Here is an 18,002-nt window from a genome sequence, read left to right as displayed (position 1 = left end):
GCAAACAATGTTATATAATTCTGTACATAGTGCAGAATTATATAACATTAGCTTACCGCCATGTTTCGAAAGCAAAGGGTTATATAGATATTTTGCAACGAAAACAAAACGCCGCTCCTGGCTCTACTGAGCGGGTCTGTTTTCTTCTCCTAACCGCATCTGGGCACGCTGTCTAATCACAGCCGGCACCAATCACGCTATTAAACTCAATGTAGCTCGCTCCCGCTACCAGACCAGAGCGGGAGCAAGCTACATTGAGTTTAATAGCGCGATCGGGCGTGCTGTGATTAGACAGCGTGCCTGCAATGCACTTAGGAGAGGAAAACAGACCCATTCAGTAGAGCCAGGAGCGGCGTTCTGTTTTCGTTGCAAAATATCTATATAACCCTTTGCTTTAGAAACATGGCGGAAAGCTAATGTTATATAATTCTGCACTATGTGAAGAATTATATAACATTATTTGCTAGGTTTACTGTTCCTTTAACCCCTTTCTGACAGCTGACATACCTTGTACATTGGCTGTCATTTTTAAAACTAAGGCGTTAATTTGTGCGGGTCACACCGCCAGCAGCGAGATCTAGCTATAGCCGAATGCCTCCTAGAGGGAGGCGTGCAGTTAAAGAGCGGCGGCAAGACTTGCACCATCCTCAGGCTAGGATCAAAATATGCAAATAAAACACAAATATTGTGTTCATAATAAAATTGATTTTTATTTGATTTGTCACAAATTGAGGAACTTAAAGTGAATGTAAAGTTTCATAAAAATACTATTAAAAACAGGGACACTTTCACTCATTAAACTTTGCATTGGAGCGTTTTTTTTTTAAATACTTACCTTTTTCTGCAGCAACCCGGACCGGCGATCCTGCTGTAAATAGCACCTCAATGACGAAACCGGCTTCCTCCAATCACGGAGTGGCCTCACAAGATGGACACTCCGGGATGCACGCCATGATTGGAGGAAGACGGTTTCGTCATTGCTGAGGTAAGTACAGAGGAGCTGCGGGCAGGGGTTCACTGGTCCGGGTTTGCTTAAGAAAAAGGTAAGTATTGAAAAATAACGCTGCAATGTAAAGTTTAATGAATTAAAGTGTCCCTGTTTTTAATAGTATTTTTAAAAACCGGGCACTCATTCATTCAACTTTATATTCACTTTAAAGGGAGATGAAACCCAAACTTTTCCTTGCATGATTCAGATAGAGAATACAATATTAAAGATCAAAGTGTGCTTCATTCTCTCCATACACTTACATATGTCTAAATAACTGCAGTCTGCATATAACACTAGGGCTCTGTGCAGGGAACAATTACTGTAGGGCCTTGTGAGTATCGGGGCTATTTGCTTACCAGGGGCTTGTATTGTGGATGTGTCCCAAGCAGTCCCCTCTTTTGCAGGCGTAGTATGTCTTAAATGCCTACGTAACATCTCTTCCCAAGAGTTGAATCTGAAGTCCCCCCGAGGACCGCCACCTTTAGAGTGCAGTTCTCTCTCTAACATCTTCTGCCGGACTATTCTCTTACAGTCTTGGTATCGCTTCTTGCAAACCTCTACAGACCTCTTGCAAATTCCTACGTTGCTGACAGCGGCACCAACCTGTTTCCACAACGCCTTTTTATAAGACGCCGATCCTTTCATTTTCCTAATACTGAATAATTCCCCTGCCCTTTCCAGGATGGACCTAATTAGCACCTCGTTCTCCTTGTGTGTGAACCTGAGCCCCCTTTGTCTCTCATCCTCATCGTTTGGTTCTGGACCACGGCCTTGGTTACCCAACTTTGTCCGGCTAAGCTCATGAGCTCTCCCTCGTCCTCTGATACTTCGCTTCCTTCTGACCGACTGGCCAGACATTATCTGCGACCCTGAACCCAATATACCAGTGTCTAAGATCCTTGCTGTTTCTGGTCTCTGTTGAAGACCCGCTTTCCCAAAAGGACGGTAGCGTACAGCAGCTGGAGCCAATGAAGAGGAAGTTTTATTAGCCAACTTCACCCCACTGGAACATTGATAAGGAGAATAATGGACACCCTGCGAGGTTGAAGTTGAACAGAAAGGTTCTGATGCTTCCTGTGCAGGTAAAGTCCTTCCAACTGGTGTCCGTGGTGGAACCGTAGAAGGTCCGTACATTAAATTTGTTGATGTGCCTGAATGGTCATGTGCTATCCCTGATTGACGGCGGTTACTGCTATATGATAACTCCGTTTTTAGAGCTAAAAAAAAAAACAAAACAAGAAAGAGACAATTAAAATCACAATAATTACATAATTCTGCAATTTCTATTAAATTAACTTTAAAGTCAGTTTTTATAAATAATTGTACATCGCAGCATATGTTACATACACAGCTTTGTTAAAAAAAATCTGCTTCAAATGGTTTAAAAAGCATTTAAAGGGACAGTCTAGTCCAAAATAAAGTTTCATGATTCAGATAGGGCATGTCATTTTAAACAACTTTTCAGTTTACTTTTATCATCAATTTTGCTTTGTTCTCTTGGTATTCTTAGTTGAAAGCTAAACCTAGGAGGTTCATATGTTAATTTTTAGACCTTGAAGGCCGCCTCTAATCTAAATGCATTTTGATAGTTTTTCACCACTAGAGGGCATTAGTTCATGTGTGTCATATAGATAACATTGAGCTCACGCACATGGAGTTACCTAGGAGTCAGCACTGATTGGCTAAAATTCAAGTCTGTCAAAAGAACTGAAATAAGGGGGCAGTCTGCAGAGGCTTAAATACAAGGTAATTACAGAGGTAAAAAGTATATTAATTTAACTGAGATAAGGAGCAGTCTGCAGAGGCTTAGATACAAGGTAATCACAGAGGTAAAAAGTATATTAATTTAACTGAGATAAGGAGCAGTCTGCAGAGGCTTAGATACAGGGTAATCACAGAGGTAAAAAGTGTATTAATATAACTGAGATAAGGAGCAGTCTGCAGAGGCTTAGATACAAGGTAGGTAAAAAGTGTATTAATATAACTGAGATAAGGAGCAGTCTGCAGAGGCTTAGATACAGGGTAATCACAGAGGTAAAAAGTGTATTAATATAACTGAGATAAGGTGGCAGTCTGCAGAGGCTTAGATACAAGGTAATCACAGAGGTAAAAAGTATATTAATATAACTGAGATAAGGCGCAGTCTGCAGAGGCTTAGATACAAGGTAATCACAGAGGTAAAAAGTATATTAATATAAGTGAGATAAGGAGCAGTCTGCAGAGGCTTAGATACAGGGTAATCACAGAGGTAAAAAGTGTATTAATATAACTGAGATAAGGGGCAGTCTGCAGAGGGTTAGATATAAAGTAATCACAGAGGTAAAAAGTATATTAATATAACTGAGATAAGGATCAGTCTGCAGAGGCTTAGATACAAGGTAATCACAGAGGTAACAAGTATATTAATATAACTGAGATAAGGAGCAGTCTGCAGAGGGTTAGATACAAGGTAATCACAGAGGTAAAAAGTATATTAATATAACTGAGATAAGGATCAGTCTGCAGAGGGTTAGATACAAGGTAATCACAGAGGTAAAAAGTATATTAATATAACTGAGATAAGGAGCTGTCTGCAGAGGTTTAGATACAAGGTAATCACAGAGGTAAAAAGTATATTAATATAACTGAGATAAGAATCAGTCTGCAGAGGCTTAGATACAAGGTAATTACAGTGGTAAAAAGTATATTAATATAACTGAGATAAGGGGCAGTCTGCAGAAGGTTAGATACAATGTAATTACAGAGGTAAAAAGTATATTAATATAACTGAGATAAGGGGCAGTCTGCAGAGGGTTAGATACAAGGTAATGACAGAGGTAAAAAGTATATTAATATAACTGAGATAAGGATCAGTCTGCAGAGGCTTAGATACAGGGTAATCACAGAGGTAACAAGTATATTAATATAACTGAGATAAGGAGCAGTCTGCAGAGGCTTAGATATAAGGTAATCACAGAGGTAAAAGTATATTAATATAACTGTGATAAGGAGCAGTCTGCAGAGGGTTAGATACAGGGTAATCACAGAGGTAAAACGTATATTAATATAACTGAGATAAGGGGCAGTCTGCAGAGGCTTAGATACAAGGTAATCACAGAGGTAAAAAGTATATTAATATAACTGAGATAAGGATCAGTCTGCAGAGGCTTAGATACAAGGTAATCACAGTGGTAAAAAGTATATTAATATAACTGAGATAAGGGGCAGTCTGCAGAGGGTTAGATACAATGTAATTACAGAGGTAAAAAGTATATTAATATAACTGAGATAAGGAGCAGTGTGCAGAGGTTTAGATACAAGGTAATCACAGAGGTAACAAGTATATTAATATAACTGTGGAATGGGAATTATCTATCTTTTAAAACAATAACAATTCTGGTGCAGACTGTCCCTTTAAATTAGCATTTATTAAGCAAAGTTTAAACAGCCCTTAAAGGGCCCCTCAATGCAGTAGAATTATATATTTAACAAGTGCATAATACAAAGACAATGCAATAGCACTTACTCTGAATTTCAAATAAGCGGTAGATTTTTTTCTGACAAATTAATATTTTCTCAGATTTTCCGGCCCCCTGTATCATGTGACAGACATCATCCAATCACAGACTAGTATACGTATACATGGTCAGCTTGTGCACATGCTCAGTAGGATCTTGTTCCGCAGAAAGTGTGATTATAAAAAGACTGCAAAATTTGATAATGGAAGTAAATTGGAAAGTGTCTTAAAACTACTGCTCTATCTGAATCATAAAAGTTTATTTTGACTCGAGTGTCCCTTTAAGTGTTGAACTTGCAGTAATTCTTTTACAAATTGGTTGTGGGGGGAGTTTTTCCTTGTTTAGTATTACCCAATGAAATTGCTTAGTATGGTCTTTAAGTTCAGCTGGCTCACAAGTTGTGAGGTCTATGATTACGGCACAAGCCGAAACGCGTAAGGCCAGCCAGCATCATGTGTTCTCTGTTTACTCTGTTTTTTATTTGATGTTCTAATAAAGATGGTTTTACTTTATGGATGCTTCCAGGACTTTTCTATTTTTCCCTTTAAGTATGTTTATTTTATTTGTTTGTGGTCAGCTACAGAGAGATATACGTTAGCTCCAGCACAACATATTTCAGTGTGTAGCATGTTGCAGAGACCGTAATCTAAATCCCTCACAATAAACTACAGCCTCTCTAGGGCACTGGTGAAGCTGCGGAAATACAGAAACTGCAAAATAAATAATAAAATGACATTACGCTTGTGGCATTTTGCTCTTTTCGAAGCCAGATTATTCTTGTGAAAGTACAACACACTAAGTACTGTGCAAATCCAGATCTCATTGTATGGCATTTTCACAATAATAAATCTGGCTCCGAAAAGAGCAAAATGCCACGAGCGGCCCCCATTTTCCTTATTCTGATACTAACGAAGGATACGAACGCACATCCCTATTACAAAAGTATTATTAAACATAAACATTTTATGCAGAATTACATTTTAAATGTAATGTTATTTTTTTTATAGTTTATTATTCATTATTGCTCACCTTTCCTAGTATCTATAAGATGTTCGTTGTCATTAACATGCTGGTACCCAGTCACATACGGCTCTTCCCCCTGTTCAATCTTCATGACAACTGGAGGTTTGCAATTGATAGTTCCTATAAAATATATATATCATTAGATAGATGATAGATAGTTGAAAGAGAGATAGATAGATAGATAGATAGATGGATAGATAGATAGATAGAAGATAGATATTTTTTACAAACAACTCCAGTCAGACTTCCAAATATTTTCTTAACAAAACAACAATCTATCATAAACAACTATGTTTGTGGAAGGATAAAACCATGTATCAATAAGAATAATATGTATCGACCACTGGGGGATAGGGGCTTGGATCTCCCTAAGATAATCACATATTACCACTCAATATGTTTACAAAAGATACTAGATTGACACAGAAACAGCACTACCAAATTATGGATTTCTATAGATTCACATATCCTTAGGACCCCCTCTCCAGGAGCTATATGTTGGATTAAACTTGTTCAAAGACCCCCCCCCCCCCCCCGGTTACATGCATACCCTTTACTACAGAACACCTTTTCCTTAAGGAACGCATTGATTCACAGATGTAGAGTTAGTAGGTGGTCTAGATATTACATTACAGTCCACAGACAGCTGGGAAATGGGACACACAATACCCATCTTCAAGCTGTTACATAATGGGAAAGTTAAAATGTAGACAAGAACTGAAACAGTACCTTAATGGGGGGTTTACAAACTGTCTTGAGATACATCACCTAATACCCACTTTTTCAGCTAAACAAGCTCTAACCCGAGACCTGACTCCTTTTGAGCAAATGTGTCTAATAGGCGTTCCTTTGCGACATACTCTTACCTGGGCTAAAAAACTATTAATAAGAGAGGAGGTGGGCTCCCCACCAAGCTATATAGAGAGATGGCATGGGGAACTGGGAATGACATTATCTGACTCTGAATGGTTACATATTATATAATGCACACAAAAATCTTCCCACTCCACAAAATTCCTAGAACTTAATCACAAAATCCTGACAAGGTTGTACCTTACTCCTGCTAGATTAAAAAGCATATTTCCTGGAACATCAAACGTATGTTGGAGGGGTTGCGGTGAAAGGGGTACAATGTATCACATATGAAACCATTTTGGTTAACAACATTCTTAAGGGTTCTACTAGGCCCAAACACTTACATATCTCTTGAACCTCCTTTGGCATTACTAAATCTCGTACCAAAACGTGTATATAAACTTGAGACTTATTCAATTCTCCCTGAACGCAGCCGGATCCCTTATAAATCACAAAAAGTCCCTACAAAGACCATGTGGGTAGAATTGATAGAAAACATAATGGTCCTTGAAGAATATGGGTACCTTAAAAGCCATAAACTCGATGTGTTTCAGGACATAAAACTCTATTGGGAATCCAGTAAACAAACCTTTCAAACATCCCTGAATATGACTTAGGCTAGTGCCAGTGTGACATTAAGCATACATATCTTTAGTGAAATAATACATGGGCACTAAATCCCCCCCTTTTACTCTCCTCTCCTTCTACCCCCTCCTTTACTCTCCTCTCCCCTCCTTCTACCCCCCTCCTTTACTCTCCTCTCCCCTCCTTCTACCCCCTCCTTTACTCTCCTCTCCCCTCCTTCTACCCCCTCCTTTACTCTCCTCTCCCCTCCTTCTACCCCTCCTTTACTCTCCTCTCCCCTCCTTCTACCCCTCCTTTACTCTCCTCTCCCCTCCTTCTACCCCCTCCTTTACTCTCCTCTCCCCTCCTTCTACCCCCTCCTTTACTCTCCTCTCCTCCTTCTACCCCCTCCTTTACTCTCCTCTCCCCTCCTTCTACCCCGTCCTTTACTCTCCTCTCCCCTCCTTTTAGCCCCTCCTTTTCTCTCCTCTCCCCTCCTTCTACCCCATCCTTTACTCTCCTCTCCTTCTACCCCGTCCTTTACTCTCCTCTCCCCTCCTTCTACCCCCTCCTTTACTCTCCTCTCCCCTCCTTCTACCCCCTCCTTTTCTCTCCTCTCCCCTCCTTCTACCCCCTCATTTACTCTCCTCTCCTTCTACCCCCTCCTTTACTCTCCTCTCCTTCTACCCCCTCCTTTACTCTCCTCTCCCCTCCTTCTACCCCCTCCTTTACTCTCCTCTCCTTCTACCCCCTCCTTTTCTCTCCTCTCCCCTCCTTTTCTCTCCTCTCCCCTCCTTCTACCCCGTCCTTTACTCTCCTCTCCCCTCCTTCTACCCCGTCCTTTACTCTCCTCTCCCCTCCTTCTACCCCCTTCTTTACTCTCCTCTCCTTCTACCCCCTCCTTTACTCGACTCTCCTTCTACCCCCCTCCTTTTCTTTCCTCTCCCCTCCTTCTACCCCCTCCTTTACTCTCCTCTCCCCTCCTTCTACCCCCTCCTTTACTCTCCTCTCCCCTCCTTCTACCCCCTCCTTTACTCTCCTCTCCTTCTACCCCCCTCCTTTTCTCTCCTCTCCTTCTACCCCCTCCTTTATTCTCCTCTCCTTCTAACCCCTCCTTTACTCTCCCCTCCTTCTACCCCCTCCTTTACTCTCCTCTCCTTCTACCCCCTCCTTTACTCTCCTCTCCTTCTACCCCCTCCTTTACTCTCCTCTCCCCTCCTTCTACCCCCTCCTTTACTCTCCTCTCCTTCTACCCCCTCCTTTTCTCTCCTCTCCCCTCCTTTTCTCTTCTCTCCCCTCCTTCTACCCTGTCCTTTACTCTCCTCTCCCCTCCTTCTACCCCGTCCTTTACTCTCCTCTCCCCTCCTTCTACCCCGTCCTTTACTCTCCTCTCCCCTCCTTCTACCCCCTCCTTTACTCTCCTCTCCCCTCCTTTACTCTCCTCTCCTTCTACCCCCTCCTTTACTCTCCTCTCCTTCTACCCCCCTCCTTTTCTTTCCTCTCCCCTCCTTCTACCCCCTCCTTTACTCTCCTCTCCCCTCCTTCTACCCCCTCCTTTACTCTCCTCTCCCCTCCTTCTACCCCCTTGTTTACTCTCCTCTCCTTCTACCCCCTCCTTTTCTCTCCTCTCCTTCTACCCCCTCCTTTATTCTCCTCTCCTTCTACCCCCTCCTTTATTCTCCTCTCCTTCTAACCCCTCCTTTACTCTCCCCTCCTTCTACCCCCTCCTTTACTCTCCTCTCCTTCTACCCCCTCCTTTACTCTCCTCTCCTTCTACCCCCTCCTTTACTCTCCTCTCCCCTCCTTCTACCCCCTCCTTTACTCTCCTCTCCTTCTACCCCCTCCTTTTCTCTCCTCTCCCCTCCTTTTCTCTCCTCTCCCCTCCTTCTACCCCGTCCTTTACTCTCCTCTCCCCTCCTTCTACCCCGTCCTTTACTCTCCTCTCCCCTCCTTCTACCCCCTCCTTTACTCTCCTCTCCCCTCCTTCTACCCCCTCCTTTACTCTCCTCTCCTTCTACCCCCTCCTTTACTCTCCCCTCCTTCTACCCCCTCCTTTTCTCTCCTCTCCCCTCCTTCTACCCCCTCCTTTACTCTCCTCTCCTTCTACCCCCTCCTTTACTCTCCTCTCCTTCTACCCCCTCCTTTTCTCTCCTCTCTCCTCCTTCTACCCCGTCCTTTACTCTCCTCTCCCCTCCTTCTACCCCCTCCTTTACTCTCCTCTCCCCTCCTTCTACCCCCTCCTTTACTCTCCTCTCCTTCTACCCCCATTTACTCTCCTCTCCCTCTACCCCCTCCTTTTCTCTCCTCTCCCCTCCTTCTACCCCGTCCTTTACTCTCCTCTCCCCTCCTTCTACCCCCTCCTTTACTCTCCTCTCCCCTCCTTCTACCCCCTCCTTTTCTCTCCCCTCCCCTCCTTCTACCCCCTCCTTTACTCTCCTCTCCTCTCCTTCTACCCCCTCCTTTACTCTCCTCTCCTTCTACCCCCTCCTTTTCTCTCCTCTCTCCTCCTTCTACCCCGTCCTTTACTCTCCTCTCCCCTCCTTCTACCCCCTCCTTTACTCTCCTCTCCCCTCCTTCTACCCCCTCCTTTACTCTCCTCTCCTTCTACCCCCATTTACTCTCCTCTCCTTCTACCCCCTCCTTTACTCTCCTCTCCCCTCCTTCTACCCCCTCCTTTTCTCTCCCCTCCCCTCCTTCTACCCCCTCCTTTACTCTCCTCTCCTTCTACCCCCTCCTTTACTCTCCCCTCCTTCTACCCCTCCTTTTCTCTTCTCTCCCCTCCTTCTACCCCATCCTTTACTCTCCTCTCCCCTCCTTCTAATCCCTCCTTTACTCTTCTTGGAATCAGGGTTATGGAAACAGAAAACATATGTCCCACAACACACAGTAGACGCAGACATCCTCAAACTTGGTCCTCCAGAGGTTTTGGAACTACATTTCCCATGATGCTTAGCCAGCAGATCAGCTCACTGGGCATCATGGGAAATGTAGTTCCAAAACCTCGTGCTTGGTATCTGATGCATTATGAACAGCAGCACAGTCCTTAACAATCTGAGTGATTGGCACCATTTGTTATTTTTATTAAACTTGATTCTGTGTTTATGTATTCTTATGTTTTTATTTGCATTGCGTTACTTATGTGAATAAAGATAATACAAAGATATTGTAGTCGACTATCTGCACTACTCATCTACCAACCCGGAGCAAAGACTATGAATAATCGGACATTAATGAACTGAGAACGAGATAATATCTTTTTATTGATACCATGTAATAATGCTTGCACTTCTTTCTTTCTTTGTTATTTCAAAACATTAATAAAAATTATAAAAAATAAAGATATATAGATAGTTGATAGATAGATAGATAGATAGATAGATAGATAGATAGATAGATGTATAGTTGATTGATAGATAGACAGATAGTTGATTGATTGATAGTTTATTGATATAGATAGATAATTGATTGATAGAGAGTTTATTGATAGATAGATAGATAAATAGATTGACAGGCAGATAGATACACAGATAGATAGATAGATAGATAGATAGATACTGATACCTATTTTGAGCTTGGATATTCAATACAACCTCAAACGTCCTATATATTCTGAATATTGGATATGAATACTTGGCCTCCCGAGTGAGAATGTTTGTCTTTGTTCATATACACATAATGGCTCAGTTTTATCCCTTCAGTTTAGGGTACTGCTGCACTATGGGTAATGTAGTTCATGAGCCCCTTCCAGCCACCGTAGTGATGCACAAATACACCCTAGTGCAGTTTATCATGTAGCAATTCTCTCTCATTTCTAAAGATTCTCTCTTCTCACTTAATTAAAAAAAAAAAGTTTAAAAAACAAATGTAACCCCTTCACTACTAAGCTTTTTTCATCGGATAAGCCAATTGTGAGATTTGTTTGCTGCTTACAATGAAATACTAATTTTAACTCACATTTCAATAAGTAACCCACACGAGAAAATACATTTTTTTGAACATGACCAGCAGATAGCATAAAACTGCAACAACAAATATAACAGTAAAACGTACACTTTAGTAAACAACGTTAAAAAATTGCAGAGGGTACCTGCATTTGATATACAAATTAATATAAAAGCGCCACTTTGTGCTAGTGCAGAAATAAAAGCCGATTTTGTCACTTTTACACCTTTATTTTAGAGAGTGACTTGCCCACTATAAAATAAACTTTACTGAGGGTCTCTAAACATTTATAATGTGCCTCTATACACCGCATTCAACAGTAAAACCCCTTGTGTGACCTTTACTATTTATTATTCTTTGGGGGGGGCTTGGTGCTTCCCAGGACCCATCACCATTTGAAAGAGCAGGGAAATTCTAATGAAGGGTCTTGGAGGTCTATGGCTATTAAAGGGACAGTCAACTAAAAAAAAATATTGTTTAAAAAGAGAGATAATCCCTTTATTACCCATTCCCCAGTTTTGTATAACCATTACTGTTATAATAATACACTTTTTACCTCTGTGATTACTCTGTATCTAAGCCTCTGCAGACTGCCCCCTGATCACATGACTTTTTATTTATTATCTATTGACTTGCATTTAGTACTGTGTTGTGCTAAACCTTTAATAACTCCTTGGGTGTGAGCACAATGTTATCTATATAACCCACATGAACTAGCAGTCTCTTGTGAAAAGCAAATAAAAAAGCATGTGATAAGAGGCTGTCTGTAGCGGCTTAGAAACAGGCAGACATTTAGAGGTTTAAAGGCTATAAAGTATATTAATATAACAATGTTAGTTGTACAAAGGGAATGGGTAATAAAGGCGTTGTCTATCTTTTTAAACAATAACAATTGTCCCTTTAAGGAAGCGGAGATCTAGGGGTCTGAACAACCTCACCCCATCCAGCTCCCTTTAAATGGATAGAAACGGCAAAATTGAAATATGTAAAAGCATTATTGCGTTATACTTCCATTAGCCAAAATGTTTCTGGTAAAAGTTATTGCTGCTTTTCAGCAATATACGCACATATTCAACAAAGAATAACAAGAGAATGAAGCAAATGTCATAACAGAAGTAAATTGGAAACCTTTTAAAAAAAGTATCATCTGAATCATGAAAGAAAGAATGTGGGTTTCACGTCCCTTTAAAGGGATACGAAACACAATTTGTCTTTCATGATTCAGCTAGAGCAGCGAGTTTAAGAAACTTTCTAATAAATGTAGCAGGGGCTAGTGTTAGGGGCTAAATGTAGCCGCCAATCAGCAAGCGCTATCCAGGGTGCTGAACCAAAAATGGGCCAGCTCCTAAGCTTACATTCCTGCCTTTTCAAATAAAGATACCAAGAGAAAGAAGAAAAATTGATAATAGGAGTAAATTATAAAGTTGCTTAAAATTCCATGCTCTATCTGAATCAGGAAATAAAAAAATGTGAGTTTCATATCCCTTTAAGCTCAGAGAGATGGTGGTGGTGTGTATTGTGCCTGTGAAGATTTGTTATGTGTCATACAAACCCCTGCTGACTGTCTGAGAAGGTGCACGGGCCCTTGCAGCATATGTGCGTATGCAGATAAAAACAGTGATAACTTATACATAATGCAAAAATGCTTCTATTTAAAACTGAAATGCACTCATACACATTTCAGTTTTGACCCTTCTATCCCTTTAACAGACAGCTACTTCCGAGACCCGTTGTCACTGTGAAGTCACTGCACACATTTGTGGTGATGTCATTGACACTCCCTTTAAAAGGATAAAACAATTCTTGCTTTTGTGTAAAACTTGTGCTTTGCCCCACACTCTGCACAAAGCCCGAAAAAAACATAAATACGTCATCTGTTAAATAGGTGGTTCAGGCAACTATCAGCATTTTACAAACCAAGGTTGTAATTTATACACAAAAGCAAAAGGTGTTTAGTGCCCTTTTAAGGCTTGGGAGCGCTCTCCACTACGTACCGTCTGCTTGTAGTGCCGGAAGCAGCATTAGATCGGCGATCGCCATTCATGACAAACAAGGTTGCTCCTGCTCACTGTGCACGACAAAAGGCGGATCGGCCTAAACTCCAATAAACGCCCTGGGCCTTTCAGTTAAGATTAAATCGTACCTAGAGACTGCAGGGTTCTGAAGTTGTCCATTATAACATCCTTGTAAAGCGCCTTCTGATCTTCTTCCAAACTCTCCCACTCCTCCTTTGAGAAGTAAATTGCAATTTCATCAAATTCAGGTCGTTTCTTTTAAAGAAAAAAAAGAAGAAAGAAAATATAAAATAAAAACTCATGGAGACGAATAAGTTAATCACAATGACATAACCTTAAAGGGACAGTAAAGATAAAAATAAACGTTCATGATTAAGACAGAAAACACAATTTTAAACAACTTTACAATTCACTTAAATTATATAAAGGTACACAGTCTGTTTATATTTACACTTTCTGAGGCACCCGCTCCTACTGAGCATGTGCAAGAATTCACAGACTATACGTATATGCATTTGTGATTGGCCGATGGCTGTCACATGATACAGGGGGAGTGGAAATAGACGTAACTTTGAAATTTGTCAGAAAAAAAATCTACTACTTATTTGAAATTCAAACTTAGGTCTTTTGCATTGTCTTGTTATTATGCATCTATTGGTTAGGCTGTTCTACTGTGTATAGTGGTCCTTTAATTACAATTTATTTGATAAATCACATCTTGTTTTTATTAACTATTAAAGGGACAGGCTACAATAGAATTGTTGTTGTTTAAAAGATAGTTAATCCCTTTATTACCCATTCTCTAGTTTTGCATAACCAACACAGTTATATAAATACACGTTTTACCTCTGTGATTACCTTGTATCTAAGCCTCTGCAGACTGCCCCTTATCTCAGTTATATAAATACACGTTTTACCTCTGTGATTACCTTGTATCTAAGCCTCTGCAGACTGCCCCTTATCTCAGTTATATAAATACACGTTTTACCTCTGTGATTACCTTGTATCTAAGCCTCTGCAGACTGCCCCTTATCTCAGTTATAATAATATACTTTGTACCTCTGTGATTACCTTGTATCTAAGCCTCTGCAGACTGCCCCTTATCTCAGTTATAATAATATACTTTTTACCTCTGTGATTACCCTGTATCTAAGCCTCTGCAGACTGCCCCTTATCTCAGTTATATCAATACACTTTTTACCTCTGTGATTACCTTGTATCTAAGCCTCTGCAGACTGCCCCTTATCTCAGTTATAATAATATACTTTTTACCTCTGTGATTACCTTGTATCTAAGCCTCTGCAGACTGCCCCTTATCTCAGTTATATTAATATACTTTTTACCTCTGTGATTACCTTGTATCTAAGCCTCTGCAGACTGCTCCTTATCTCAGTTATAATCATATACTTTTTACCTCTGTGATTACCGTGTATCTAAGCATCTGCAGACTGTCCCTTTATCTCAGTTATATTAATATACTTTTTACCTCTGTGATTACCTTGTATCTAAGCCTCTGCAGACTGCTCCTTATCTCAGTTTTATTAATATATTTTTACCTCTGTGATTACCTTGTATCTAAGCCTCTGCACACTTCCCCTTATCTCAGTTATATTAATATACTTTTTACCTCTGTGATTACCTTGTAGCTAAGCCTCTGCACACTGCCCTTTATCTCAGTTATATTAATATACTTTTACCTCTGTGATTACCTTGTATCTAAGTCTCTGCAGACTGCCCCTTATCTCAGTTATATTAATATACTGTGTACCTCTGTGATTACCTTGTATCTAAGCCTCTGCAGACTGCTCCTTATCTCAGTTATATTAATATACTTTGTACCTCTGTAATTACCTTGTATCTAACCCTCTGCAGACTGCTCCTTATCTCAGTTATATTAATATACTTTGTACCTCTGTGATTACCTTGTATCTAAGCCTCTGCAGACTGCTCTTTATCTCAGTTATATTAATATACTTTTTACTTCTGTGATTACCTTGTATCTAAGCCTCTGCAGACTGCCCCTTGTCTCAGTTATATTAATACACTTTTTACCTCTGTGATTACCTTGTATCTAAGCCTCTGCAGACAGCCCCCTGATCACATGACATTTTATTTATTATCTATTGACTTGCATTTAGTACTGTGTGGTGCTAACTTTTAAATAACTCCTTGGGTGTGAACACATTGTTATCTATATGGCCCACATGAAGTAGCAGTCCCCTGTTGTGTAAAGCTAATAAAGCATGTGATAAGAGGCTGTCTATAGTGGCTTAGAACAGTGTTTTTCAACCAGTGTGCCGTGGCACACTAGTGTGCCGTGAGAGATCCTCAGGTGTGCCACGGCAGACTGACAACAGTGTGACATATTTTTTAAACTTTGCTTGTTTTTTACTCCCAGTGCAGGGGTAGTTTGTAGGAGGCATGGCATAACAGCACAATACATACAGTATGTGTGTGTTTGTGTGTATGTGTATATATATATGCTGTATTAGGCTACAATGTGTGATTTTTTTTAAATTTTGGGATGGTGGTGTGCCACAGGATTTTTTAATGTATAAAAGTGTGCCACGGCAAAAAAAAGGTTAAATATCACTGGCTTAGAAACAGGCAGAAATTTAGAGGTTTAAAGGTTATAAAGTGTATTAATATAACAATGTTGGTTGTGTAAAGCTGGGGAATGGGTAGTAAAGGCGTTGTCTATCTTTTTATACAATAACAATTTGAGTGTAGACTGTCCCTTTAATGTTGGGGGAAGCAAAGGTCCCTTTAAAGATGAAGACGCTTATATTTACTGATATTCTGGAAACAGAGGGGTTAGTAAGGAGGAATTCCAGTACCAGGAGACACCTCTGATGAAGGAGAGATTAGAGAATACAATTTTAATAAAGTTTCAGATGTTCTTTGTTTAAAAGCAAGTAGGTAGGCTGAGGAGCCTGCACAGATCAGGAGCTCTATATGGCAGCAGATTTGCACGAATGCTCCTAACAATGTAACATTGTGAAAATCCTACTGCCATCTAGTGCTCAAAAGCATTAGTGCAAATCTGCGGCCATATAGCTCTCCAGACAAGCTCGCACGGTGCCTACGTATTCTATTCAACAAAGAATACCATAAGAACTAAGTAAACTTCTTAACAGAAGTAAATTGGGAGCTTTCCTAAGATTGTCTAAATCAAAAAAGAAAACAAATTGAGTTTTACATTTAGATATAATTAAAGGATTTCTAGACACGAAATACAAAACTGTATTATCTATTTGTTCTTTTATTTTGTATTCTGATTTTAGTTATTGATTTTGTAATTATCAGAGCTGGAAATGTCCCCTGCTTACTTCTCAAAGCTAACCCTGCTACATATCTGTCCATAATTAGCTTTAAATGATAACAACAGTACAACAATGCATTTTATACTACTATAATGATTAGGCCAGCCTTGTTTTCAGCAGACTAGAGCCCAGATTGTCTCCCCCAAATAGGACAAATAATGGGTGAAGTTTGGCTAGTAAAAAACAATTGCAGCAAGCAAGACATGAATAAAATACAGCAAACAATGGATTCTATTCCTTACCTCTCTGTTGACCTTGTGGATATTTGAACGTCCACTGACAATTTTCTTAGACATCATAAACAACGTATTAAGTGCTTGAAGAATAACGAGAGATTCTTTTGTGAGTCATTTGTGCTGAATTTCACAATAATCTCAGCCTGAAACAGTAAAATACATAAAATCATTTTATAATGTATTGCAGTATTTCTCTGTATAAGCAGATTTTTCTGTGCTGAGAAAAAAAATGTTTTCATGATTAAAAGGGACAGAAAAGTTAAAATGAAACTTGCAGGATTCAGACAGAACGTGTAATTTTAAGGCTTTTAAATTCTCTTCTATTTTCAAATGTGCTTTGTTGGTATCCCTTGTGGAAAAAGAACACACACATATCCCACACTAGTGGGAGCTAGCTAATTGGTGCCTGCACACATTTGTCTCTTGGTATTGGCTAACTAGTTGTGTTCCTTTAACTGTCACTAACTGTCATGAGCAGAGAAAAAAACAAAAAACCTAGGTTATAACATGGCTGCTTTATGGGCACAAACTAATAATATTTTAGAAAATACATCTGCATATTAGTCTTCTTGGGGTTCTCTTTGAACACACCAGCACTTATTGGGTATCCCTTTAAGAGGGTTGGTCTTAATTCAATCAATGTTATAGACAGTATAGCAAGGAGATCAGGAGAGGATAAGCCTGAGATTTACCATGGGGCAGACACAAGACGATCTACTTTACAGCTAAAAACAAACCACTTTTACAGCTACAAAACAAACATAAGAAAGAAAACTACGTTTTAACCCATTACTTGCCAGAGCATTGCAAGGTATCGCATCTTTAACAAACAACTCATGAAGTTCTGCAAATCTATTGACAGACCAACAAATAAGAGGAGCCCATTGCATTATAACGTACTTGTATCTCCCATCCTGGTCAAAGTGATTCCGGAATCCCAATTCACTAACCTGAATGAAGTTTCAGAACCGGCAGAAAACTCACAAAACGCACTTTAGGCTTCCGTGTCACACAGAGGAGAGAGAAAACCTTCCTCTCTGTAACCAGACAGACGGGGGTATAGCAGCCTGCCCATAGTGTAACACAATCGACTGCTGTGTCTGTTATCTAACGCTGGCAGCCACTTATAGCTACGGGGCATGAACCAGCCCTAGACATAAAACCGTAACAAGGTAACTCAGATAATGAGGTTGGAGATTAGCACATTTAAGAGCTTTAAAAACAGACCAAAGACTTACAATTTGGATATAAATCAGTAGACTTAAAGGCACAGTACACTACTTGAGATTGTAATATACAATATTTAATTGTGTATAGTAAAACAACTTTGCAATAAACTTTCATTAACTTTTAAGTTTTTGTTTTTTTTAGTTCCCAGAACTGAAAATGTGCACTGCTGACATCTTAAGGCTAAACCTTTTATTTATCTGTCTGTAACTGGCTGCAGCTGATAACAAAATGCAATACTAGGCAGATTTTGCTAACAGAATGACAGTCTAGCCTTTTCTATTCCAGGCCTGGATTGCCTATACCAAAGAAGGTAATTGTTTAGGGGA

At 40.0% G+C, this 18,002-nt stretch overlaps 1 protein-coding gene across 1 annotated transcript in view; it reads right to left on the bottom strand.

Annotated features, from left to right (window-relative positions):
* The window catches only part of LOC128636664 (uncharacterized), a 37,835-nt gene that overhangs the window by 238 nt on the left and 19,595 nt on the right, over nucleotides 1–18,002 (bottom strand). The window contains exons 2-5 of the mRNA XM_053689655.1: nucleotides 16,453–16,589; nucleotides 13,016–13,142; nucleotides 5,518–5,631; nucleotides 1,348–2,208 (exon numbers count right to left, since the gene is read on the bottom strand). Of these exons, the coding sequence (XP_053545630.1) occupies nucleotides 1,348–2,208; nucleotides 5,518–5,631; nucleotides 13,016–13,142; nucleotides 16,453–16,509 (1,159 nt within the window). The 5' untranslated portion in view covers nucleotides 16,510–16,589. The remainder of the gene's footprint in view (nucleotides 1–1,347; nucleotides 2,209–5,517; nucleotides 5,632–13,015; nucleotides 13,143–16,452; nucleotides 16,590–18,002) is intronic.

Source organism: Bombina bombina, chromosome 7 (assembly GCF_027579735.1).
Source record: "Bombina bombina isolate aBomBom1 chromosome 7, aBomBom1.pri, whole genome shotgun sequence".
Taxonomy (NCBI): Eukaryota; Metazoa; Chordata; class Amphibia; order Anura; family Bombinatoridae; genus Bombina; species Bombina bombina.
Note: the sequence above shows the minus strand (reverse complement) of the source record. Positions and strands in the feature narration are given on the sequence as shown.